Source organism: Lepeophtheirus salmonis, chromosome 3 (genome assembly GCF_016086655.4).
Source record: "Lepeophtheirus salmonis chromosome 3, UVic_Lsal_1.4, whole genome shotgun sequence".
Classification (NCBI taxonomy): Eukaryota; Metazoa; Arthropoda; class Copepoda; order Siphonostomatoida; family Caligidae; genus Lepeophtheirus; species Lepeophtheirus salmonis.
In genome coordinates this window covers 47,750,069-47,775,627 of record NC_052133.2, presented here as the reverse complement: position 1 = coordinate 47,775,627, position 25,559 = coordinate 47,750,069, and the positions used below count along the sequence as shown (strand labels likewise).

At 30.5% G+C, this 25,559-nt stretch overlaps 1 protein-coding gene across 1 annotated transcript; it reads left to right on the top strand.

Annotated features, from left to right (window-relative positions):
• Nucleotides 1-11,091: 11,091 nt before the first annotated feature.
• LOC121115245 (peptidylglycine alpha-hydroxylating monooxygenase) lies at nucleotides 11,092-24,059 on the top strand. The gene is made up of 5 exons (XM_040709444.2): nucleotides 11,092-11,283; nucleotides 20,052-20,274; nucleotides 21,497-21,962; nucleotides 22,032-22,091; nucleotides 23,779-24,059. The coding sequence occupies exons 1-5, from the start codon at nucleotides 11,137-11,139 to the stop codon at nucleotides 23,879-23,881; spliced, it is 999 nt and encodes a 332-aa protein (XP_040565378.1). The 5' UTR covers nucleotides 11,092-11,136; the 3' UTR covers nucleotides 23,882-24,059.
• The last annotated feature ends 1,500 nt before the right edge of the window (nucleotides 24,060-25,559 follow it).

Genomic DNA, 25,559 nt, shown 5'->3' with positions numbered 1-25,559 from the left:
TACGAAAGTCAAAGTTAATAAAGATTGATCAATAACATTAAAGCAATTCTAAGAGTACAATCAAATTCGAAAATTTGAGAAACCATTCTCAATCTATTTTGAATTACTCTATGAATGCCTTGCATACCGTAGTTCCCAATATCAGGGCTGTCAAGTCTCATCCACTTGGCGTAAGATTCATGGAATTTTCTTATGTATTTATGTAAAGAAAGATGCATCTTAACGTTCGCAAGCCGAGAAAAATAAATAAAATGCCACTGTGACTTGTTTTCTTAACCGATTTTATTAATTTTTTTTTACAAAATCAACATTATAACACAAATTTGACATTCAATCAATAAAATTGCCGTTACGTCGGATGATGTACACGTTCACATCATTCAAAAGTAGTGTTCCACTTCCTTCTTGACCGTCCCACTGGGTAAATGTCGTCCTTATCCCAGCTCTTAGGGATCTTGTGGTGCTGTAGGGACCTTCATTTTACTTCACTTTCAATATTGCCTTAAAATTAATATTCTAAAGAGTTCAATTTCTGCGAGTTAGAACTCGGCGGGACTTACATAAAATCCTTACAATCAAGAAAATTAAGCGCACTTTTGCTAGTGTGGTAGGGTGCCCGTCTTGCTGCCAGAACCGAAGTTGGTCTTTTGTGATGCTGCGAATCAAAGAAAAGACTTTGGGGCGCAGAAAACTGATGTGGAGATTGAGGTTGATCTTCAATCTATTTTTCAAGATAAAGGGCGGCATAACGAGACCTTTGCTGACAACAACCCCAAGAACCATAATTTGCCGTAGCTACTTGGCCATCATGATCCTAGGGAGGTTATAAGGGCTTTTTACCAAACATCTATTGTTCCATGAAACTTTATCAAATGGCTTTCAGAATTTAAAAAAAAAGACTTCCATTGAATACTACTTGATATACACTGATATTTTAATTAAATCAAAATAAAATGTACCAAAAATCCCTAAAAATACCAATATTTTTGTTTTTGATCGATCAAGGATGATCTATGTATAATTAGATAAAAATATCTTACTTACTCTCTCCATTGTAACAGTTAATTTTTATCTACAATATGAAATTATCTTATTAGGACCGAGACACAAAAATTATTTACACATTTCAACGGATCCTTCCATCGAAATGTTTTTATTGTTGTTTAGGTCCCTAAAATGGCCAACATCGACAATGCTGACATAACATGAAACGCTCTATATTAGAAATTAATGTCAAATTTCGCAAAGAATAAACTAAATTTCACATAGATTATTATTTTTTTTTTCAATTAATAATAATTTATTACCAAATTTCTAAAATGACATACTTTTGAATATTACGAACAAAATACTTAAAAACGCACGACTGAACATTGTTTCGTTAAAAATTATATTTAATTCCTAAAATACAATTGCATTATGTACCAAGCTTCACCGTCCTTCTTGAGACTTCCTCAGAAAAATTATTCTTAAAATGAGCCTAATGCAAATAATTGAAATACACAAAATTATAATTTTAAGCTCATTGTCATTTTTTTTTTTTTAGACAACACATCAATTTAATTTTTACATCCCTGACGTATTAAAAAATTGGTCTTTATAATACTTGGGAAGTTCTTGAGCTTGGCTTTGATTTACAACTTCCTTCTATTTATGTCTTTTGGAAGGGTAAACATTATCATGGATGAGAGGCCTAGAGACTTTTTATCTGTAGCTGAACTATTTTTATAATACACTGTACTGCACTTTTGATATTTGATATTAGAAGTTTCCTCCTCCAAGCCACAGAATGAGCAATTTTGTATATCTTTCTCTTTCTAAGAGTTATTGGTGAATAATGAATAGGTTGGCATCCTATAGCGGAAACATTCTCCTTTTGATTTGTAAAGAGGTTCCTGAAGAGTATGTTCGAGCCCTCTAAAACATTATCATTAGCAAAGGATCCAAAACGTCGGAGTATATATAAATATGAATTAATTTCATTCACTCAACCTTCATTAATTATTTAATTAGTAAATGTTCAGATTTCAATGTATCAACCAGTAAGAAAAGTAAAAATACTCAAAAAAATCCATTCAAAAAGTCTTAAAACGAGATTTGATAGTAATAAAACTAATTACAGATTCGTAATCACTGCGTTATGTACTACTAGAATTAAACAGGGAACTTATTTCAATACCTTTGTCTTAGTTCTCAAGTAGTGCATAATCAAATTATTTGATCATACTGTGGAACCAATTACCAAAAGTGTTCGCAGTATTTCTTTATTCCTAAAATGAGGATAAATCCTGCTGATAATTATCTACAATCTATATAACATAAAACAATTTCTTCACTTCACTGCCAGAGCCTTTTCCCCCATCCTTTTTTATCATTATTATTGATAAAAAGTAGAGTTAGTAAATGATAGAATGCCAAAGTCATAAATGAATGTGATGGTTGTTTGGAGCGGTTGTTGGGCAATACAATTTTCAAGTACGATTGGAAAGTAATTATGAGTTTTATAAATCATCAAAATTATATATAGATACATAGCCAGATTATTCACTCGTCCGTGAAAGCCCTGAAGAAGTCCATTACCCATACAATTGCAACGCTGGATTCACTTGATATCACCCCAGCCTCCCAATCTTCCGGCGGCGTGTGGAAGGGATTTTCGGATAACTCCTAAAATACGGTGAAATAGAGACATTAATATCAAAAATAAGTATTTAAACAGGTTAATTATTTCTAATTTTTAATATACATATGTATTATTCAAAAGTTACAAAAGTCAAATACAAATCAAACGTAGAAAATCCAACTAATTATAGCCTTTGAAGATCCGAAGTATTAATTGACAATTGTATTATCTATAGAAGTCGTATAGAAGCAATAACTCTTATTTTCATTCAAGTCTACTCCTTAGACATGTATGTATGTATAAATCATTTTGTTGTAGCTTTGATAGGTAATTATTAGATTTGAGCAGGAGGGAATGCTCAAATATGTTATTTAAAAATATCACGTTGTGAAATACATTTAGAAGGAAAATTAAATATAAAATGTACCTCTCATTCAACAGATGTTAGATTCATTTCTATTTCTTTTACACATAGATCAATCTTTGAAAATGAAAAGTCAATAAAATAATTTCACTTTTCTTTCAGATATTTTGATATTATAAAGTATATTTTGTTTTCAAGATGCAGTTTGTACGTCACTAAGGTAAAGTAGTACAGATCCTCATTTTCTCAGATATGTATCGGTTTAGATCTTTCAAACGTAAATATTCGAGTAAATTTCGGGTACCTCAGCTTTCGGAGCCAGATCTAAAACCAAAATAAGATGGATAACAGTATCGAAAATTATGAATATTTTATACGAAATTGGACCTAAATCAAATAGGGTCTGGATTAAGGTTAAATTTTTACGGATTGCTGATGCCGATAAAATAAACAATCCAATGTTATTATTAAAAGAATATACACACTTGTAAAAACATGATTTGAAATCGTTCCTAATTTTTTGAAAGACTGGTTAATATTCCTTGATTCCTAATATTCTTACATCGACCTTCTGGATAAGAAAGTGCAACCTTGGGACTTTGTTTTCACTCATGATAGAGCTCCGTGTCATCGCCTCACTAAGAGCCAAGTTTTCCTGAGAAACAACTTTACAGACTTATGTGACCTCAACATGTGGCCGCCCTCCTCTCCAGACGCGAACCCTTTGGACTACTCTATCTAGTCGGGTCTGGAGATGAGGGTTTGTGCTACTCCTCAAAGGAGTGCCCGGGCCCTAGAGGCTTCTGTCAAGAAGGAGTAGAACAAGATTGAGTCTGACTACATAGTCAATATATGCAAGGGATTTTGGCCTCATATTAAGGCAACTATTAGAGCTGAGGGCTCATATATTGAATACAAGCTGTGCCAAGCACTATTTTCCGATGACGTTGTTGAATAAATGTCTTCACAAAGTCGCTCGTTTAAATTTTACTCTTAAAAAATTGAAAAAAAATAAAATGTGTACCACTAGATAAAATCAACCCTTTAATTATTGATTTTTAAAGTTTAGAAAAAAATTATCTGGCCGATCGTGAGAAAATTGATATTTTATGTCGAATTTTATACTGTTTTATTCGCTCACAAAAAAAAAAAAAAGTTTAAACTCCTTTAAGTCATCCACAATTCCAAATTAAAGATTTTTTTTAAAAATTAAAGGTGTAGTACAGCATTATTAATAACAGATTGTACAGTTTGAATAAAAATATCTGAGTTTAAAAATATTAATCAACAACTGACAAAAAAAAACTTAGAACGAGTTGATGATTTGGAGATTTCACTTGAGAAATCAATTTTTATTTAGTCTATTGTAACTTTTTTTTAAATAGTATTTTTATTAATATGTATGAAATTTTAAAAATGTGGTTTTTGGAATGGGAACCTTTAAAAAAATTATTATTTTTTTAATGTGGTCCTTTTATTGAAAAGTTGATTCCCCCTGGTAATAATAAACTTTTTCACAAACGTTATAAAATCCGTAATTAATTATGAGGGGTACCATTTTGTAGGCATACAACGTTTTAGATATATTTATTACATAATATAGACAAATTTTACCCCAAAAATCTTAAGGTAATTACACCTAAAAATTAAACTGAACCGATGCAAAAGATAACATAAAATAAAAACACGATACAGTTCTTCAATTTGAAATAAATATGACATGAGTAGAGACGGTTTTTTTTTGTAAGAGTGCTAGAAGGAGGCAGGAGCAAGCCATACCTAGTATTCTTGTGTTAATATCAGCTGCCTGTTATATAATATATTATTATTTTTTTTTTTGGGGGGGGGAAATGAATTACTGTTAAAAAGAGGAAAACCCTCTACATTTAAAAGTTATGATAAATTGTCAATCTTTTTGGGACTCCTGTGAATTGATAATATCGATAATGCTTTAAAAATTAGCTTGAATTATTGAGGAAAATATCAACACAAATAAGCTTAATATTTCAGTTTTTAGATCCTTAAAATTGACATTTGACCGAAGTAAAAGCAAAATATGAATAGTATCATCCCCCAATCGATTGCAAAGTTTAGTATAAAAAACTTATCGAATCGAAAAACTGCGTTCTGGTTCGGTAGAAGTTGATGAAATATTTAAGAGTGCCTCTTTTAATTATATCACTAATTGCTTTTGCTTTAACATATTGGAGTATAAATTAATTTCAATCACTCCCCCTTCATTAATTAATAAATTAGTAAGTGATTTTATTTCAATGAAATGACCACATAGTACATATACATATAACAATAATTATTTATCATGCTATCATTTTAAATTGTTATAAAATATACAACTGTATATATATCAATAAATTGAATATTATTTTTGGGCCAAATGTCTGTTTGGCAAATTGTCCTTCAACAAAAATGTTTTAGGGCAATTGTCCTGGAACAATTTAAACATATGGTTATGAGTTTTCTTTTTTTTTATTCCATAAATATTATGTTTTTCTAATTTAGTCATGCTTTTGCATGTTTTATGTCCTTACTCAGTACGATAAAGGCAACAACGTGTTTTGGAAGTAAAAGTTTCAACTTGTACAAAATCCCAAACTATGATCGCACAACAAATACATATTTACAAATAAAAAAAAAAATTTTTTTTTATTCAAATTATTTCTAAAATCCATTGTCCTCTCAAGTCTATGTACATAAAAGATGATTTGAAAATAAAGAGTGAAAATGGTATAGCTATGATCACATTGTGTATAATCTCTCATGTGTTAACTTTGAAATTCATTTACCAAGATAAGAACATAAATGAAAGTGGAACAGGAACTTATGTCTGTGGAGGAGGGAGACGATAAATTTGTTTTGCCCACAGTTTATTTTTCTTTGCCTACATGGGTACCTTTATTTAATGAGGAAGGTAGTCATAAGAGTACTTCAAGGCTCTCAAGCAGTGAAAAGATCACATAGAAAATATCACTATCTCTCCAATGAAGGATTTTTTTTTCTTTTTTTTTTTTTGAAGGGCTTGGCTTTTAATATTTTTTTGATAGGGGGAGATTTTGTATAAATAAATTGAAAACAATAATCGAGTTTATCTAGAGCGCAAAATTGATCTGAGTTTTTCTCTAAGTCCTCTGAATTCTAAAATATCTGGGATTATAGTAATTCTGGACTATTATCGTTCTGTGTCCTTTTTTGCACTTAAAACAATCACCAAATTTAAAAGTAGAATTAATAAAACTATTTTAGTGTTTTTTATGATTGAAAAGATTTTTTATTGATTCTCTAATCTGTTCTGAACTCGATATATTTCCCTTTTTAGGCTGAAAAATGATCAAAAACGACCCTCCTCTTTAGGCCCTTATAACTTACTCATCATAGATGATGATGAGAAAAATCATAGCTTATATTATAGAAAAATATTCAATGTTTAATTTAAAAAAAGTCCAAGTAAAAAGGATTTTTAGTCCATTTTGTATATTTTATTTTATTATAATTAAATTATTAAAGTTTCAGTCTTTACAGAACATTTTGTAACTTCTATAGCCATCTGAAAATATTAATTCAAAAGATCAGAACCACGGTACTGACCAACTCTACGCATAAATATTCTACTAACAGAAAAAAAAAACATGTGTACTTTAATTATTTAAATTTTATGTCAAGGATTTTGTTTAATATGTTTACACAAGTTTTTTTTTAAGTAAAAACATTCACTTTTGTCATAAAAGCCATTGGGTTAAACGTTAAATTTTATATATCAAACATTCTGTCTGAAATGTTTGGAAAAGTTTTTAAAAAAAGCAGAAAAATAAATTTTTGTTAATATAGAAAACATGCTAAATACCTATGAATGGAAATGGTAACATTAATAATTCAATTTCAATTAAATTGATACAAAGTTTAAATTCAATTAAATGTAAATAAAAAAGTCAATTAATTTTTTCTTTGTTTTTAGTTTGTTCAAGTCTACATTTTGATATTTTTTAGTATTAACTTTCAAATATTTAGTCAAAATTTGAAACTTCTTAATTGAGTATAATAGAAGTTTTTACTTTATTTTTTTGGGGACATGCAAGTTATACAGGTGTGCGCGTCTAAAACTAAACACTACTTTAAATTTTACGCCATGCACATGTTCGTGATTTTATTGAGCTGAAACCGATTTATACTTCGAGGCAAGGGTCTTGACTAGTTATAAACAAAACTCCAGCAAAATCTAAATAGCAACAGTGAAACAACAGCCAATAATACGAGTCGCAATTTTGGAACTTTCCGCAAGGGGAATAACTCCCACTGAAATTGCCAAGGTTCTGAACTGCAGCCGCACCACCGTTTACAGCGTGTACCCAAAGGGACTCTTGAGGCGACCACAAGATCTAAGTCAAGGCCTCGAAGGTCGGACGAAATGGTTGCTACCGTGAAAAAGTATGTCGAGGACAAGAGAGGCAAGGTAAACGGCCTCTCCAAGGAGTTCAACGTCAGCAGAAGGACCATGGACTGGCTAGCTCAGAAAGATATTGGCCTGAAGGTCTACAAGAGAACCCCTTGTCAAGCTCTCAAACCGTAAAATTTAAAGGAGTGTTCAGTTTTAGACGCGCACACCTGTATAAATTATAAATTGTTTAATGTCTAATTAAGTTATATGCAGAAAAGAATTGCCAGGAATTCAGAAAATATTAGGAATATGAGATATTTCACAAGTTGAAAAATAAATGAAATTGATCAAAATCTATCTATTGTTAAAACCTTCATAAGTTTCTCAAAATAATTTACGCTATCGTAACCGAAGAACGACAATACACACAGCCTCTCACAACAAAGTTACACTTTAAACTGTTGAGATTGACGATTCACAAGGCTAAGTAATGGCTTGTGGCTAGGCTTTACCCAACATAATAATTTAGACTTTAGAGATGATCGGGAATTGTGATTGTATAGACCATACAGCACATTTGAAATTTGTAAAGTAACCTTATAAATTAGGTAACTTTAGAGTTTCATAAATTAATAGTACTAAGTAAATATAATTTATAACCATTTAGAAAAGTTGAGACATTGTCTGGATGTTCGGTTGTGATGTAGTGGATGTTCGAGGCAATCGGGAGGATCAAGATCGGTTCTAAAAATGACTCCAAATAGTTAATTCATTATACTTGTAGTCTTTTCAATTTTGAGTAAATTTGTCTGAGGAGTTTTCTACAATCTTCTACCTACAATATTGACGAATTATGTTCATTTTATATACTAAAAATATCAAGTATGAGTATGAGCACCCAATATTGCGTCTCCTTCAGTTATGACGCAATTTATGTATGACATCAGTGAAAACGCTCAGAGAATCCTTGATCATTAAACATATCTTTCATTACAACCGGTTGTGAGAAGAAAGTTGGGACATTTTAACTATTTATGTTAAAATAAAAGACCTTAAAAAATATTAAGTTATATACATTATAAAAAATTTGAGAGGGAAAGTTAGAGGTCTCAAAGCGGCTTAGAACATAAGAAAACTACATTTATTATGACAACCTCTAATAATGTACAATTGACTTTTTGTCATCCCTTGATTTTCTACCACTCTTTAATCTCTATTAGTGTTCGGAACGTTGATTGGTTGAATTCAAAAAAGCTCTTGTTAAGCTGTGATCTACAACTTTAAAACAAAGGTGTTAAACGCACCTGTTACCTAGAGTAGATTCCTTGTCTAATTAATATCCTTTTTTCCCGAACAGACTGTTATGATACCACAGATGACGTAACTGTTTTCTTTCCGCTAATGAAGTATGAAACTTTTTCTCCTCTTTGCAGAAGTTAATTAATTTGTTAAGTTTGTTAATTCAGTTAAAAGGGACAGTTCATGGAAGTTGCATTATTAGTTATGGAGTAATATGCAAACATTACTAAAATTGTCAACATCCCCTAACGTAGAGATTCTCAACCTTTTTTTAGTGATGTACCACTTATAAAATATTTATTTAACCCAAGTACCCCCTTTCAAGCACAAAACATTTTTAGCTTCAGTTACAGAGGCTTATGAAGGATTATATTTTGGAAGGGGGAAGCATGGTTTTTGGGATTTTTTGTAAAGTAAATCCAAAAATTAAAAATTTTTGAAAAAAATTTCCAAAAATCCATATCGATTCTCAAAAAATTTTTTTTTTTTTTGGAAAAAATAATGAAAATCCACAGTTGTTCACAAAAATATATATTTTTGGGAGAAAAAAAAAAATTTATAGCTATTCACAGAAGATTAAATTAAATTTGAAATATTAAATTTTTTGAAAAAAAAAAATCATATATTAAATTTTTTAGTAAAAACAAATATTCCTTAATTTAGAGGGGGATCCAATTACTCCAAGGGGGTACACGTACCCCTATTTGAAAACCACTGCCCTAACGGACCAAAACGTTATCATTCAGGCAACATATGTAGACAAATATTGATCCCGTGGTCTTTGTTTCGACACTTGGTTTATTGTTTTGCTGTAAACAATTCCTTGCCGTGAGGGGTAATGTTCAAAGTACGTTCGTAGATAGGAGGGATTTTGAAATTACGAACACAAGCTATAATTAAGGATGTAAATTTTGCAAAGAAAACAATAAGCACAAGGAGAAGGGGGGGGGGCAGCTATGGTATTACTGATTTAGGACCTTTGTCAATATCAGGTGCCTATTTTATGATTTGGGGATGAGAAAATGAATTAAAAAGGAGAGCCACCTATATTTAGAGTAGTAGGGAAAATACTATATATACCTTCACAACAAAATTGAACGGAAGTAACGACGTAGCTCAATGGACAATGCACTCAAAAGAAATTATTCTCTAGAGCTCAATGTGTGTAGGTTCGCTTCCCGGCTGTTCCTAGATAATGAAATATAATTAATGTATATGTACTTCAAAGGTCAGATGAAGTAATTATAATATTATAGTGTTAACATAAACTTAATCAGTGCAACTCCATCTGACCAATTAAAGGAAGAAAAAAAAAAAAAAAAGTTATATTTTTGCCTTTGTTTGTTTGTTATTCACCAGGATAACTACAAAAGTTAGTGATCTATTTTGATCCAACTAGCTACGAAGATTATATATGGCTACAGTAAGAGTTTACTCCATCTGACATAGGAATCTTCTTTGAAGTCCATATTCATAATGTATATTTCCTTCTCTAGGAACGACCGGGGGTTGGTCCTACGCATATTGAGTTGAAGAAAATTATTTCTTCAGAGTGCGTTGTCCATTTTTTTAAATTGATATCGTCAGCACAATTAGGATTTTAAATTTGAAGAATAGACATCCAAGTAAGTAAATCGGCAATTGCCTGAGCGTATTAATTGTATAGTCAATTTACCCATGATGATAAATTGAAAAGATGATGAACCACACAGATAATATCACTATTTGAGAAGGAAACATTATCGCATTATAAAAATTAACTCATTCTCTTAATTTGTACAATCAAATTGAGTTTTAGGTCAAGAATAAGACACATCTCTGTTTCCCCTTAAATATTCATAATTCCTCCCTTGGTGGGAACCTCTGACATGGACGGACTCCTTGGTAATGTGTGGGTCACTTGACAGACATTTGCATTAAAATGCCTTAAATTAGTGGATTAGCATTAGCGGATCCGCGAACCTATAAAATTAGAGGATTAGCGTTTTACGGACAAAGGAAAAATTAACGGATGCCAATAACATCCTCAACTATAATAAAATACTTAGATTGTGTGAACGAAATGCAAAAATGGGGTTGGGGGAGGGTGGAAGTCCAAAAATTTTGTGTACATTCTTTTTACAGAGTCCATAAACTAAGAATAGATCCACAGCTGGTAATAATTGACAAACTACCAAGAGATTTTAGGCATTTTTTTCACTTTTTGTGGGAGTAAAAGGTTGCAATATACAACATATATAAAAATCCCCTTCTGTAGTAGGATATGAATAGGTAATAAAATATTTAAAAATCTAAGTTACTTCCTATTGGGATCCAAAAATAATACCTAGGTTAAATCTGCGGCGTGTGTCGGACACTTTGACGCAAATTATTATTCTCGTAGTAATATGTATATATTTATTTTTACAGGATTTCTTTTTATGCCTCCTTTGTGAAATTAGTTTTACATCATCCCTCATCATGAAGATATTAATAATTCTTTTGATAGGTGGAATAACTTTTGTTTCTTCGCAAAGAAAAGTATCCATTAGTCTAAAAATGCCTAAATCCAAGCCGAATCATGAGGATTCATATCTCTGTACTTCATATAAATTAGATGCAAATAAAGTGAGTGGTTTTTTTAAAATTATAAATTAATGTTTTGTACAATGATTAAGATTAATTTCAAATTTCACCGATCACATGATCGATAATGCATCACAAAGGATAAAAATATTATTGATTGATAGTTTTTTGTCCTTATCAATACTCTACTGTCTACATTCAGACCCACAACCAGATATGAGATCAGTGAAGACTCTTTCTCCAAGATTTTTTTATCCTCAAATATGGCTAACTGATTAACACACTTTGTGAATTGTGGTTCCATTAATAGGGACGAATCAGTACTATACCTACGCTATGGGATATAAATATATTTAGAGGCTTGAAGAACAAAAAGAATTATGTAATTTATCAAATAAAATATTCATTTGACAAAATTACAATATACTTGTGTCAACAAAATACAACTTACTGTGGCATCCGCAGGGGTTGGGCTGGAGGGGAAGTAGCGCCCAAAAATTTAATTTCGGATTTTTTTTTTTCGCAAAAATTTAACAAGTGAAAAATTTTTTTTTCAAATTAATTTATTTTTAGAAGAGCTGTGAATTTTTTAATTTTTTTCGGAAGAAAATTAATATTTTAGTTGTTTTTTTCAAAAATGTAATATTTTGAATTTAATTTGAAATTTTTTTGGTTTTTTCAAATAAATTAATAATTCATTATTATTAAATATTTTCCACCAAAAATTAATTTTTTTGTCAACAACTGTGGATTTTTTTGAGATCCATTGCAGATTTTTTCCAAAAAAATTAATATTTAAAAGTTAATTTTTGAAATTTTTACAAAAAACAAATTCTATATGCTTTTCCATAAAAATAAATTGCAAACTTGTTTGCAAAAAAATTTAATTTTGGATGTTTTTTCACAAAAGTTTAATATGTAAAAAAAGTTTTTTTAAATTAATTTATTTTTTGAAGAGCTGTGAATTTTTTAAATTTTATACAAAAAAACTTTAATATTTTAGTTTTGTTTTTTTTCAAAAAATTAATATTTTGAATTTAATTTGAATTTTTTTCCAATTTTTGGTTTTGTCCAAAAAAAATCCTAAAAACCAAGCATCCCCCCATATTTAATCCTGTAGACTCCCCAGGTTTTGTTTTCTTCAAAATTGAGTGTGGATTACATTTTTATTCTTAGATATATTATGCTCAACTTCTATCAATAAATTTGGGGGACTTGCAAATTCCACTTAAAGTAGCCAAAATTCATCATCACAATAAAAGAATCTACAAATTTTATAATAAAGGGTCATAACGAGGCCACAAAAAGTCTTTTAAGTCAAATATAAGTTTTAACCTATAACTAACATTCTGTGGTATCTTAACTAATCCAAAAAATTTGAATACAAAGCCTATAATTCATTCAAATATGCCGAGGAAATTTGTTTATTTAAGTAACTAAATAATTTGGGATTTTTTCTTTTGCTTGCTTTTTATTAAAGATTGTTTTTATGCTGATATACAACTTTTAAACAAAAACTTTTGTGTGACTTTTAATTTAATAATGACATTAAAACAAAGGTCTAAACCAAAGGGACATTTGTATATTTTTGTAGGTTTGTTTGGGGAGATCGACAAAATTTTATATTTTCAAAAATCTTATAAGTTCCATAATCGACCTATTTATAGTATTTAATTTCTAAACTTTTCCTCCTTCTAGAATATTCATTACTCCTTACAATTTGTCAAATAATTTACCTAACTCTATTTCATTTCGAAACATTGCCACAAAACCATTTTTAAATCTAACTTAATGAATTCAATGATATATCTTGCCTGAAAGAATATTCCCAAAAAATTGACTGGTTTAAAATAGGCAATATGTCAAATGGCCTTAAATTTTCACTTGTAAATTCATAAACAATGAATAAAATTATTTATCTCCTTTATAACTTTTTGGAGATCTTAACGTCAATTTAGACAATCCTAAATTATCCTAATAGAGCAATTTTAAATGATTTAGTTATAAGATTTAACCTTTTAGACTGCATAAAGAAATTGAGGCAAACAATCACTAAGAATAGACTTGGCTCACGTCTCCCCTTATCTGTTCTCTCAAATGAAACAGGCCTTTTAAGGGCCTGAACCATCTTCAGACCATTATTTAGTGGAGCTTGAATTCCAAGTTTGCCGGAAACCAAGATATTTTGGATTCCTCTAGTGCATTCTAAGTGAAGGAAAATTCAGGAAAAGGCTGAACAGAAATTTGGATTCAACCCTCTTCATTGATCCACCTAAGCAGCGTTTAAAATATGTCACATTATTCAACAGACTGCTTTAGAATACGTGAAGAATCAAAGGAATATTAAAAAAATAAATCAACAAAAAATTGATCAAATTCTTCGGGAAAGTTAATTGCTTACGCGGACTTACACTACTGACACCATCAACTTTTTCAGAATCTCAGAAGTTGCTGAGGCTCATATGGAAAAGAAGGTTAGTGTGGAAAATGATCAAAATAAATGAATAAAGTTGCTTTCAATGAAGGTTAATTATCAGGCCTCAACTATTAAAAAGATCATTTATAGCGGAAAAATTATAAAAAGTACAGTCCTGAATCATTTTCATAGAAAATTTCAAGAAATTGTTGACACTGAAAGGTTGAATTTTGTACGGGAACGATCATTCGAGGCTTCTTCGATTGATCAAGTATTATCCAAGGAGCGAATAGTGACCTACATTGCCAAAAAACTCAAATGCAAAAAAGCACTTGGTCCTGATGGTATTATTGGGGCATTTTTACTCTTTTCCCCGAGGAAAGTGCACCTTATCTCTTGCACGTCGGTAAAGCTATGGAAAAGCTTGGTTTAATGCCTAAATCTTTAACCAATGGAAGATTAGTCCTCATTCCTAAAAAATGTAACATAATTGTTTCTGAATTGAACTGAAGACCAATAATGGTTCTTAATGAAAATTATAGAATTTTATCTGGCATTTTGGCAGAACAAATGCAGTCTATCTGAAATTTAAAAAAAACGGAAAGGCATAGAAAGAGTTTTTAAAGCACATAATAATTTCAGATATTTCGAGAAATATTCAAGCTGGGATTTATTCTGTTAAATCAAAGAACAAGTTTGCTGCTATCATAGGGATCGACTTCAAAAAAGCTTTTGAATCTATTTCTCAATTTTTTTCTTGTTGTAAAAAGTTTGCTCCCTAAAAAGTTTCTTTAATCCGCTAAGTGCACTTTTGTTCAAGGATACATCATCAATTTCGATTGATGGAGTGATCCAATTTTATTTAAAAGGAGCTGTAGACAAGGCTGCCCGTCTGCTCATCTCCTGTTTATAGCCGCCATTAAAAGACTAGCGCGGTTTATAATGCAAATTTTTTTTAGTGGATTTGGAGTAAAATTCCTAGACCCCTGAAAAATATCTTGGATCAATATGCAGACGATGTGGCATTAACTATAGAAGCTAACTTGGAGCCCCAGTTAATCAAGAGGATAGAAGTGCTGATGAATTAATTTACCAAGCTAAAAAGATATCTAGCCGAAACTTGAACAAAAAGAAGACATTGATTCTCCCCATAGGATTGGGGATCCCCAATCAAGAGCTCAGTATAATTACTTACAGGGTAAAAACAAGTATTAATATTCTGGGCCTAGAGTGGGATAGGGATGGAATTCAACTGCGTAGTTGGGATCGTGTTTGTTCCCAGATTAATCAGAGGTTGAGTAAGTGAAGAGGATTTAATCTTCAGGATTAACCTTTATAATATCCAAATAATACCTTAGAATCTTTAGGCAGTTACTACATTTCCAAGGATTGCTGAAAACGCCATATTAGAAGAAAAAAATGATTACCAAGATTCTTTCATAAAAGTTATTTATAAGGTATTGAAAGACCCAGAGTACAAGTATATTTCTCTTCTGTCAAAAATAATCCCTAAAATTGACAGGAAGATAATTATAAATATGGCAAAATAACCAACCTATATATTCCAGAATAACGATGGGAACAGATCTCACAAATACAAACCTCGGTGTAATTTCTCATGATTGGATTGCTGCACATAGAATCATCTGGAAATTCTAGCCTGAATATCAGGAACATTCATTATTAAATATAATCCGGCAAAATTGAGGGAAAAGTATTTTTTTTCCTCGAACCTCAAAGATCTTACATTTCTGGAGGAATATGCAATCAATAATGGACGGAAGATTCAAGTTTCTCCTCAGCAAATGCTCACATTATACCTTGCCCTTGGCATCTTAAAACGAAAATTACTAATCAATCAGATGTAGGGAAAAAAATTTACGATGATCATATCAAGCTGTTAGAGCTCCCAGAACACTGGAGAAAAAAGATATTAAATTCTCTGAGAGGAATAAAGGATGGCAGAAAGTTTACTCCTCAATTCCAAACCTCTGCTAGAATAATTAAGTTTTTTTTATGCCAGGCAAGGATTGTAGTAAAAATTTTAATGGCACTGTACATGCTTTTGGGTCACGCTGTGGGAATTTTAAAGTCCCTCGTAAAGTTAAATATAAAAGGATTAAAACATGATAAAACTAACTTTGATAAAGGTATTGTTTTGTTCGGGATTTCCAAAAGGAACAGAGGAGTTTCATCACAAAACCAAGGCTTTAGATTTTGCTTTACTAAACCCTAAAGCCTTAATAACTGACAGAGTTACAAATAATGACGTGTTGCTTCCTCAGGAGCTGAGAGAAAGTGTTATTGCTGCAGCAGAAAGATATACTGCTCTTTCCATTAAAGTTCCATCTCCGGGGAATAATTCGTGGACTTTGGCTTTGACACAAAAAACGTACCATCTGCAAAATTGTTTAATACTTTCAAATATGGGCATGCTTTAGGGGGTGTATCTTAATTCTTCAAACAAATAATAACTTTTGCACCAAATTGCAAATCCTGATCTTCCATTAATGGAAACGGTTGTACGTATATATAGTGTTTGTGATGATACAATTACTCCTCATAACAAGACTCCTGAGGATCTCACGAAATTCAAATTTTCTTCAACTACTAATGTTGACGTTAAATAGTCTTTTACTATGTTTAAAATTATCAATACTGTTTGAAGGGAAAAATTAACCGAAAAAAATATTTCTATAATTTTGATTTGTTGATATATTATAGCAAAGGTTATTAATAAAATATGATATATATAATACAATACTTATTATTTTAAATTATCATTATAAAACTGTAATTTTCTATAATGAAAAATTGCTCAATTTTGATCTTTTGGGTGCTCATTTTTCAAAATTTTAGATCTTTTTTTTTTTGCACATTTCGGTCCAAAAAAAAATCGCTCAAAACCCTAAATCTTGTCATTATAGAATATTCAAAGAACATTTTATACATGAAACCTCTTTATTTTTGACTTTTTTTGGGACTAACTTAATAGTATAATAGTTATAAAATTAAAAAGGTAATGAATTAAAAAAATTGTGTAATGAATGTATTAAGATTTTTTTTTTTTTCTTGATCAATTTATTTAATGTCATATGAATAATATTTGCTAAAAAATGTAATTCCTTAAGAAATTCATTATACGGTTACTTTAGTTCAATTACCTCTTTCATTTCATAACTATTAGTATTATGCTTACTCTAAAAAATCGCCCATAGTTGGTCAAAAAAAGAAGAGAGAGAGAAAGAGTGCTTAAAATAACATGTATATGATCAAAAAATTAACGTCTTGGAGTGCCCGTTGTCTAAAATTCCCTTTTATTAATCTTATTTAAGCCATAGATTACAAAAATGACCAAAAACAAATTTTCAATCATAGTTGATTTGGTCTTTATAGCCTATTGTTTTAAATCATGTTTTAGACTATAATTTTGATTTAAAGCTATATTTAGAAATAAAATAACTATATAAATGAAAATTTAAAGTAATAAAAAATTGATAAAAAACAAACCAGCATTCGAAAGATAAAATATTTATTATGATATCTTGACTTCATTTCCAACAATATGGATCTAATGATACAAAAACAAAATAAAATGAAGGAACTTATTTGGAAGATAATATTCTTTTCATATTTTTTTCAATTACATAATACTATAGCTAAGACTAAATATATCTCATATTATAACTGAAACAGATTTTCTGTCAAAAAAAATAGTTTTATTTTGATTGATTTTTTCAGTTTAATTTTCTTATTGAATATTTAATAAATTTGGAAAGGGTTTTGAAATTAAATCTAATTAAGTCAATTTTCATAGTCTTGAGGTTTGATATACTGAGGAAAATTCTAAATTTCATAAAAATAGACAATTATAAAATGTTTGTACATTCTTATTTTCGATCAGTGTTATTTAAGGAATATATCAATTGCTTATGTTACGCAATAAAATGAAAATAATCCAACATGTTTAATGTTAATCCCCCATAACGAGATATTGTTCAATCCTGCCCAAATTTTGAATTTTAAGACCAGAAGAAAAACCAATCAATTTCTGTAACTTGAGGAAAAAAACCGAGCATAGTGATCACCTTATTACTTACATTTAATCAATAAATACAAATCAAATACATGGGATATGAAGAAAAAAATAATACATTTTAAATCTTCCTGCCTCTAAAATATTTTTTTTTTTTTATTTTCGTATTCTATAGCTTAAATAACAATAATAAATGTAATTATTAGCCAGTTGGCGAAAATATTATTGCATAGTATTATTTAACTTAGTAGAAATAAATTTATGTAGGGGAAAGGAAAAGTCCTTAAACTGCAAGTACAAGTCGAGCCCTTTCTGGGTTTATTTACTAAATTGATTTGTCACTTAATTGCTTTTTGAGTAGTACCTTTTAGTATTAGGGTTTCTCATTTCCCGTGAAATTTTCTTTAATCAGGATTCCAGGATAATTTTTTTTTTAAATTACGGGATCAATAATAAATACTTTGATATTTAAATATTTCTTTATAGAATTTTAAGTAGAAATAATTCATTTGAAGCTTGTATCATCAATGGTCATATTCTTAATTTTACTCATTATCCCTAATCATGCACAAGTTGTTCTTTAGATCCTGTGGGTCCCCCTTTTTGGACTCCCTAACCCAATCGGATCCAGAACAACAAACAAAAAATAGTAAGTTATGGGCAGTAAACGTGAAGTTGATAAGTTTCTTTAATATTTAAAAAAATAAATTATTAAAAAATGGAGTTTTCTCCAGTTATTTAAAAAAACCTGAAATATTTAAAAGTTATTAAAAAAAATGGGGTGGATGTCCCGTTTATAGAATATAAATATAAATTGTGTATCAGTTTAAAAGTATATTGAGTCAAGATTGTTGTGTTCAGACCTACAAGAAGAGAAGTAATGATACTCTCCACTATAGATAATGGAGGTCTCACTCGATCACAAAAATAAAATAGATGGGACGAAGATTCTACTCCTTCTTTGCAGAAAAAACACCCACGGTCCGTTTTATTTGACTTGCTGTTGTATATCGAGGATGTTGCCAGCCTATACCGAAACCACTTCTGTGACCATGTTGTAAAGGGGTTTGATTGTATTATTCTTGGATTGATTACTTCTTCTTCCATATTAAGGTTATTTTAGCCCTGTGCCACCAACAAACATGGTGTTGATTTTGTTTCTGTTTTTTGGTCATTATTATTTTTTTCCTTTCCACTGAACCAATTCCTATAAAGAAGGGGATTGGCGGGCCTTGTTGTAGGAAATTAGCAACTTTACAAATACATCAATATTTTTATTATTTTCAATAATAATAATAACAAAATTTGCAAAAAAAACCTTCGTAAATTTGGTCACTCAATATGACCACCTTCAACATCAATCACAGCCTTGACAAGTCGCCAAAAGGCCTTGCAGGAGTTGATGACAAACTCATCAGACAAGTTGTCACAGGCAGTCACTATGGCGACCTTCAGTGTGTCCACATTTGGGTGTGGAGTTTTGTTAGTTTCCCTCTCCAAAGTGCCCCACACTGCAAAGTCCAACGGGTTCAAATCTGGCAAGGAAGGGGCCATATCCCTTTGGATCAGAATCCAAAAATTAATAAATATATATTATTAAATTTTGCCTTCCCCTTACTGATATCCTGGAGAGTTCTTCTCCATCATTCTTCATCTTGGCTATCTTGAAAACCAGGCTCATAGATCACTTCATAGTGTCCATAATCTTTGCCACATCAACTTCAGCATCTAGGATATATGAAATGCTCTGCCTTTTGGATTTTTGCTTACTCACAATGACGAGATGACAAAATGTTTATTATATTTTTGTTATGCAAAAAATATGGCTAGACACAAGAATGTCCAAAAATAATTGATAAACCTTACTATATTAATGAGAAAATGAACATTAATTAAAAGTCAACGTTTTGCTTCCCAACCTTGTATATTATGAAATAATTAAATGCGAGACTTCTTAGGAAATTTCCCGTATGTTTAAATCCCACTGAAATCACCGGAAAACGGTATTTCGTGCTCTCAAGACATAAATCTGTAAAAAACATGGAATACATGCTAACTACACATTTCTGAAAGCTCAGGGTCAAAGTATTTTAATAACTCAGGGTTAAAATGATTTAAGACATAATAACAGCGTGTATAAATATATAAAGAGTTATATAACATGGCATGATAACTTTGACGTTTAAATACTGGGTAGAGCGTAAGTAATCGAAGACGAGCAATACATTCTTAAAAAATAACAAATTATGTATACATAACATAAAATATCCCCAACAAATATGAAATAGTTTTCAAGAATGTAAGATATTTATGTATGTTACGTCATTATTATTTTATTTTTTTCATCCCTAATCTTAGGAAATGGATATAATTGGATATGAGCCACAGGCAGATGAAAAAACAGCTCATCACATCCTAATCTATGGCTGCAAAACACCTGGAAGCATGGAACCAATTTACAATTGTGGATCCATGAACAAAATGGAATTTTCTTATATTTGGCCCACATATCCTTGTGGAACTGGTTCACAGGTGGTCTATGCTTGGGCTAAAAATGCTACGAATCTTACCCTTCCTCAAGGTAGTACATATGCCTCTTTCTAAACAGTGTTGTAACTAAAAGTGTTGGGTTTCGATATTGAAATCCTAAACCAGTCTATGACTGTTTTACACCAAAAAAAATAGCGCTTGATTCGGCAAAAAAATTATCTTATATATTATCGGAAAACAATTTATCATTTTTTTATTTTTGGTACACGATTTCTTACCACAATTGGATCGAAATATTGGTCCTGATTTGTCTAGAAAAAATCACTAAAGGCCGAACCAGGAAAAAATTGGAATCGTACCGATTTTCAAGAATAACTTTAAGTTACACGTAGTTACCTCGGTGAAAATTTAAGAAATACTGAAATATAAACATAATTTTAGTCGACTAAAACTCCAGAATTGTAACCACATTCTAAATTATTGTGCTTAGCAATCGTTTAGTATGTAAAATGTGTATTCCAGACCTCTTGTGACCATTGAGGTGTGTAATAATACATAAATGAATTGCCTTTTCTATAAATATATAAAATAATTATAACTTTTTTGGTTTAAGACATAAAAAAAGTAATTGTAAAGTTTCATTAATAAAAATGAAGAAACGTCACCTTGAGCTGGTCAACTCACAAACAAAAATCTTAGTGACGTATAAGGAAGTTAAATTATCCTTGAAAATAAAAAATAATCGAATATATACATTTTCAAACGAATAATCAAATAATTTCCAATCTCCTTTTTGAAATAAAAGTGGATTCTTTCTTATTTTCGAGTTAACGTTTTTTAAGAAAATATTTATACTTTTTTCTGGACTGTAATAATAATTTTTAATATTGTAACTCATATATTTTTATTTGATTATTGGAAATTAGATTCCATATCTGGAGATCGAATAAACCTGACTAAACTCTAGTAATCAAATTTGTCGAAAAGACCATGAATATATTTTGTGTCAAATCTAATTAAAACTTATGTGTCAAATACATTCTAAAAGAATGGTCATTTGTTAAAATTTGCCTTTTTTAAATTTTGTACCTGAAAAAAAATGTCAAAAAATATTCTGTCAATATTGTCAAAGGTTTTGTCAAAAAAAAAACTTACCCCGAGAAAAATCATAGTAACGCCCCTGAATAAAATAAGTTAAGAAAGACAAATATTCCTTATTCCTCCTTGAAAATATGTAGATTTGATTACGGGACTTTTCCTAGATTTTATATATTTCATGTCCTCGACATTATTTTATATTATACATATATTAGGTGTATCATTCAAAGTTGGTGGAAGTAACGCAATACAGTATCTGGTCCTTCAAGTCCATTACGCATCTGTGGACTATATTCCAGAAGAAGGGGACGAATCTGGTGTCAATATCCATTTCACTGATGAATCCCAACCCAAAACTGCTGGTGTTATATACACCTCTAGTGGAGGTCGTATTCCCTCCGGCTCTGAGACACACTTGGATGTATCTTGCGCTTTGCAAGATGACATTGTCATACATCCTTTTGCATTCCGAGTGCATACACATAAGTTGGGAAAGGTCGTCTCGGGTTACAAAGTAGAGAATCAGGGGGATAGTTGGACGCTCATAGGTAAGGAAAACCCTCAACTTCCTCAGATGTTTTACGAGACAAGGAATACGACATTAACCAAGGGGGACGTCTTTGCTTCAAGATGTACAATGTATAATTTCGAGGATCATGCAGTCTGGGTTGGAAGTACAAAGTAAGTTCTCCTACTAGGACTTTTAAAACCTCAAACTTTCTTACAAATATCTACTTTTTTCTATTTCAGGAGTGATGAAATGTGTAACTTTTATTTGATGTATTGGGTAGAGGATAAAAAATTGCTTTCGTAAGTGAAATTTAAATTTGAGTGAAAAGTTAACACAGATACAAACTTGAAAATAATCAAGAAAATGATAAAATGCTCAATTTATATTATAAATAGGGATGGGATTTTTGTAAAAAAAGAATACAATTATTTTAGAAATAGAAAAACGATTGGTGCTATCGTTTTTGTTTTTTTTCATTATTTGATAGATACTCATGATGTTAACATCTCCATCTGAAATAATAATTTCAGCTTACTTTTGGTGTAATTTAATTATTACATAATAAAATAATAATATGTTTAAATGTAATTTTATAATATTTTTACTCGCACTAATCCCATTTTAAATGTAGATGGTTTCTCTCGTTGTAGCAGTAATTTTTTCTCAATCCAAAATCATATAATAGGCAGCTCATAGTAACACAGGTCTTAATTTAGTAATACACTATGTCTCGCTCTTGTGCTTATTTTTTCTTTACAATAATGGCATCCTTACATAAAGCTTGTGTTCGTAATTTCAAAAACCTTTTAACCTAGGTAGGTACATTGTAAATGCCCCCAAACAGTAAGGAGTTGTTCACAACAAAGCTATAAGCCAAGTGGCCCCATGATCAATATTTGCCCAAATATGTTAGCTTAGGGATAATTTTTTTGTCCACTAAGGGGTGTTGACTGTTGAATATACTTGAATATTACAAAGGGCTTTATTCAATAACACCTTCTCCTCGTGCTTTACGAAAATCCCATCCCTTTATAAATACATACAGCTGGCAATCTATTGATACAAAAATTAGGATGTCTTATCCGATTTTGTTCTAAATTATTTATAATTATTTCATCCAGACGAAGAATTTTTACTGCTTTATCATAAGTGCAATTTGCATCGGCTTCAAAGGATTTATAAGATATTTTTTCTTAATATAAATTGTTACACAATATATATATATTCCAGACACAATTTTGAGAAAAATCCTTTTTGTGTACATTAGGTGGGGTGTCTACAGGGGATGCCTGGATGGGTTTAAGCCCCCTTAAAAAAATCAACTTAATTTTCTGTAAATTTTTTTTTCAAAAAATGTAATATTTGAAATATTTTGCAACAAATCTCATTTTTAATGAATTGAATTTTGATACTTTTTTTTACAAAATATTTAATTTGTTATAAAAATCAATGGATTTTTGAACTTTTTATACAAAAAAATAATACTTGAATATAATTTTTGAAGTTTTTTTTCCAAAGAGTTTAATTTTTTGGGAAAAACTGTAGATTTTGAAATTTTTGTTAACAAAAATTAATTTTTTTCTAAAAAACTGTTGATTTTTGAAATTTATTTCCTAAAAGTTTAAGTTTTTGACAATAACCATGAATTTATAAAAAAAAATTTCATAAAAATTTAATTTACTATAAATAGCTATTGATTTTTGAAATTTTTCTTAAAAAAAATAATATTTAAAATTTTATTTTTGAAGCTTTGTCCAAAAAATCTATTTTTTTTTGTAAACAGCTATGGATTTTAGAATTTTTTCTCAAAAAATTAATTTTTTAAACTTTTTCACGAAAAATTATCAATTTTGGATTTAAAAAAAAATCAAAAACCAAGCCCTCTCCCCACTCCCAAAAAAAAAAAAATATATATATATATTATCCTGCCCTGATTTTTGACATATTCGTTTATTTTGACTGATTATTTTTGTAAATGTATTTCAGAACAAAGTACTGCAGCACCCTAGGACCCCCAATTTACTCATGGGATGGTTGGTTATTCGGAGGGAATTTAAAAAACATTCCATTGGATTCAAATAAACTGTAGATGACTTATACAATATCAAATATATGGACTATCAATTTACAAGTTATATATTGTATATAAATATGATATTGACCTATAGAGATTTCAACCATGTGTTTTACAATATTTTATTTTTTATTTTTTGTTAATTTTAAATGTCCACATAATTTCCTAATAAATAAAGACTGTGATAAATTGAGTTATAAATTTCATTATTTAAAAAAAGAAACCGAAAACTACCATAGTAACTTCGACAACTTAGAAATGTTTGGTAGACGAGCAGCTAAGCTGCTTAGCTGTCCTAGCGTTTTATTACATTCACTACAATTAGTTATGAGAGGAAGGAAATAGATAAAAATACTGTATTTAACAAGGACATAGGGAGGAATTATACCGGGAGGTCCATTGAAATCTGAACACTTACTAATTTAATAATTAATTAATGTTGAGTGATTGAAATTAATTCATATTTCGAATTATTAAAGCATATACAATTAGTTACAAAACAAAGCAAATCTGAGCTCTCTAGATAGAGCAAATGACATTTAAACGTGATCCACCAATTTCCATTCGCATGCTCCAAGCAGTAATCGTCTCCAGGACAACCATTTACGCCGTCAGTAAGTTTAAAACGTTGGAGAGGGAGAATGAATTTGTAAAATAGGCCAAACAGGAGACAGAGGAGTTAAAGAAAACAGCCAAGGCCAATCCCCTTAAGTCCATGAGTGCCTACGCAAGTGATCTCAGGATTTCCCACCAGACTGTCCAGAAAGCCATTAAAAAAGTGGATGGAAAGAGCCTCATGTGGGTAGAGAGGCTACTTTTTACACTAGCAATGAAATAAATCCATCTCCTCTGCTGTAAGACTATTTTGAGTTCTTTTGAACTCTTTTTACGCATTTGGCCCCCCTACATCCCTGATACCAATCACCTGGACTGCATCTTTTGAGTGCATGTCGAGGGGAAGACTTGCAGTATCTTTCATCTAAACGCCGAAGCCCTCAAAGCCACTGTCAGCCAATACTGTGACTCGATGACAGAGGACTACATCCACAGCAGGTGCCAGGACTTGTACCGCTGCCCAGAAGCCATCATTGATGTTAAAGGCGGCTATATTAAGGATTAAGAGAGTACAGACACACATCTATTTATAGTATTAATTTTGTTGAAATTCTGCTGTTAAAAAATAAATTACATATATCTTGTTGAAGTTTAAAATTCAAAGTGTTCTGATTCTAATGGATCACTCAGTACTTCGAGTTCCACAAGGACTTATCAAATCAACAAATCCTCAGTGTTACTCCCGATCATTCTTGAGCACACGTACATTATATATATTCTCTCACCAATAATGAATATATAATAATAACAGCATTAGAGAAAGATAAAAACACTGTTCAGGTTGCAACGATTAAAAGTATAATACTCGCTTCGGATCATATTTCCTACAACTCTAGTAATAAGCAAAGACCAATAATTGAATCAAGACTTTCAGATACAGCTAATAATGAAAATAATTCATTTGCAATATGCTCTGATTTTCCAGAAATAGGTGAGAAACGATTTAATATTTAGCTCCAGGTTCTACAATCACTGTTATACGCTCCTTAATTGTTTCAGGGTTTTCAGATCCTGGTAGACGTTTCGTAAGATTTCCATGTCAAATCCAACAAAATAAATAAAAAATGTCCCCCGACCC

Excerpts from the sequence above, each read along its gene's own strand:
- LOC121115245 (XM_040709444.2), top strand. The coding sequence starts at position 11,137 with ATGAAGATATTAATAATTCTTTTGATAGGTGGAATAACTTTTGTTTCT. Across the intron at positions 21,963-22,031 it reads GTCTGGGTTGGAAGTACAAA|GAGTGATGAAATGTGTAACT; the intron begins GTAAGTTCTCCT and ends TTTCTATTTCAG. Across the intron at positions 22,092-23,778 it reads GAGGATAAAAAATTGCTTTC|AACAAAGTACTGCAGCACCC; the intron begins GTAAGTGAAATT and ends AATGTATTTCAG.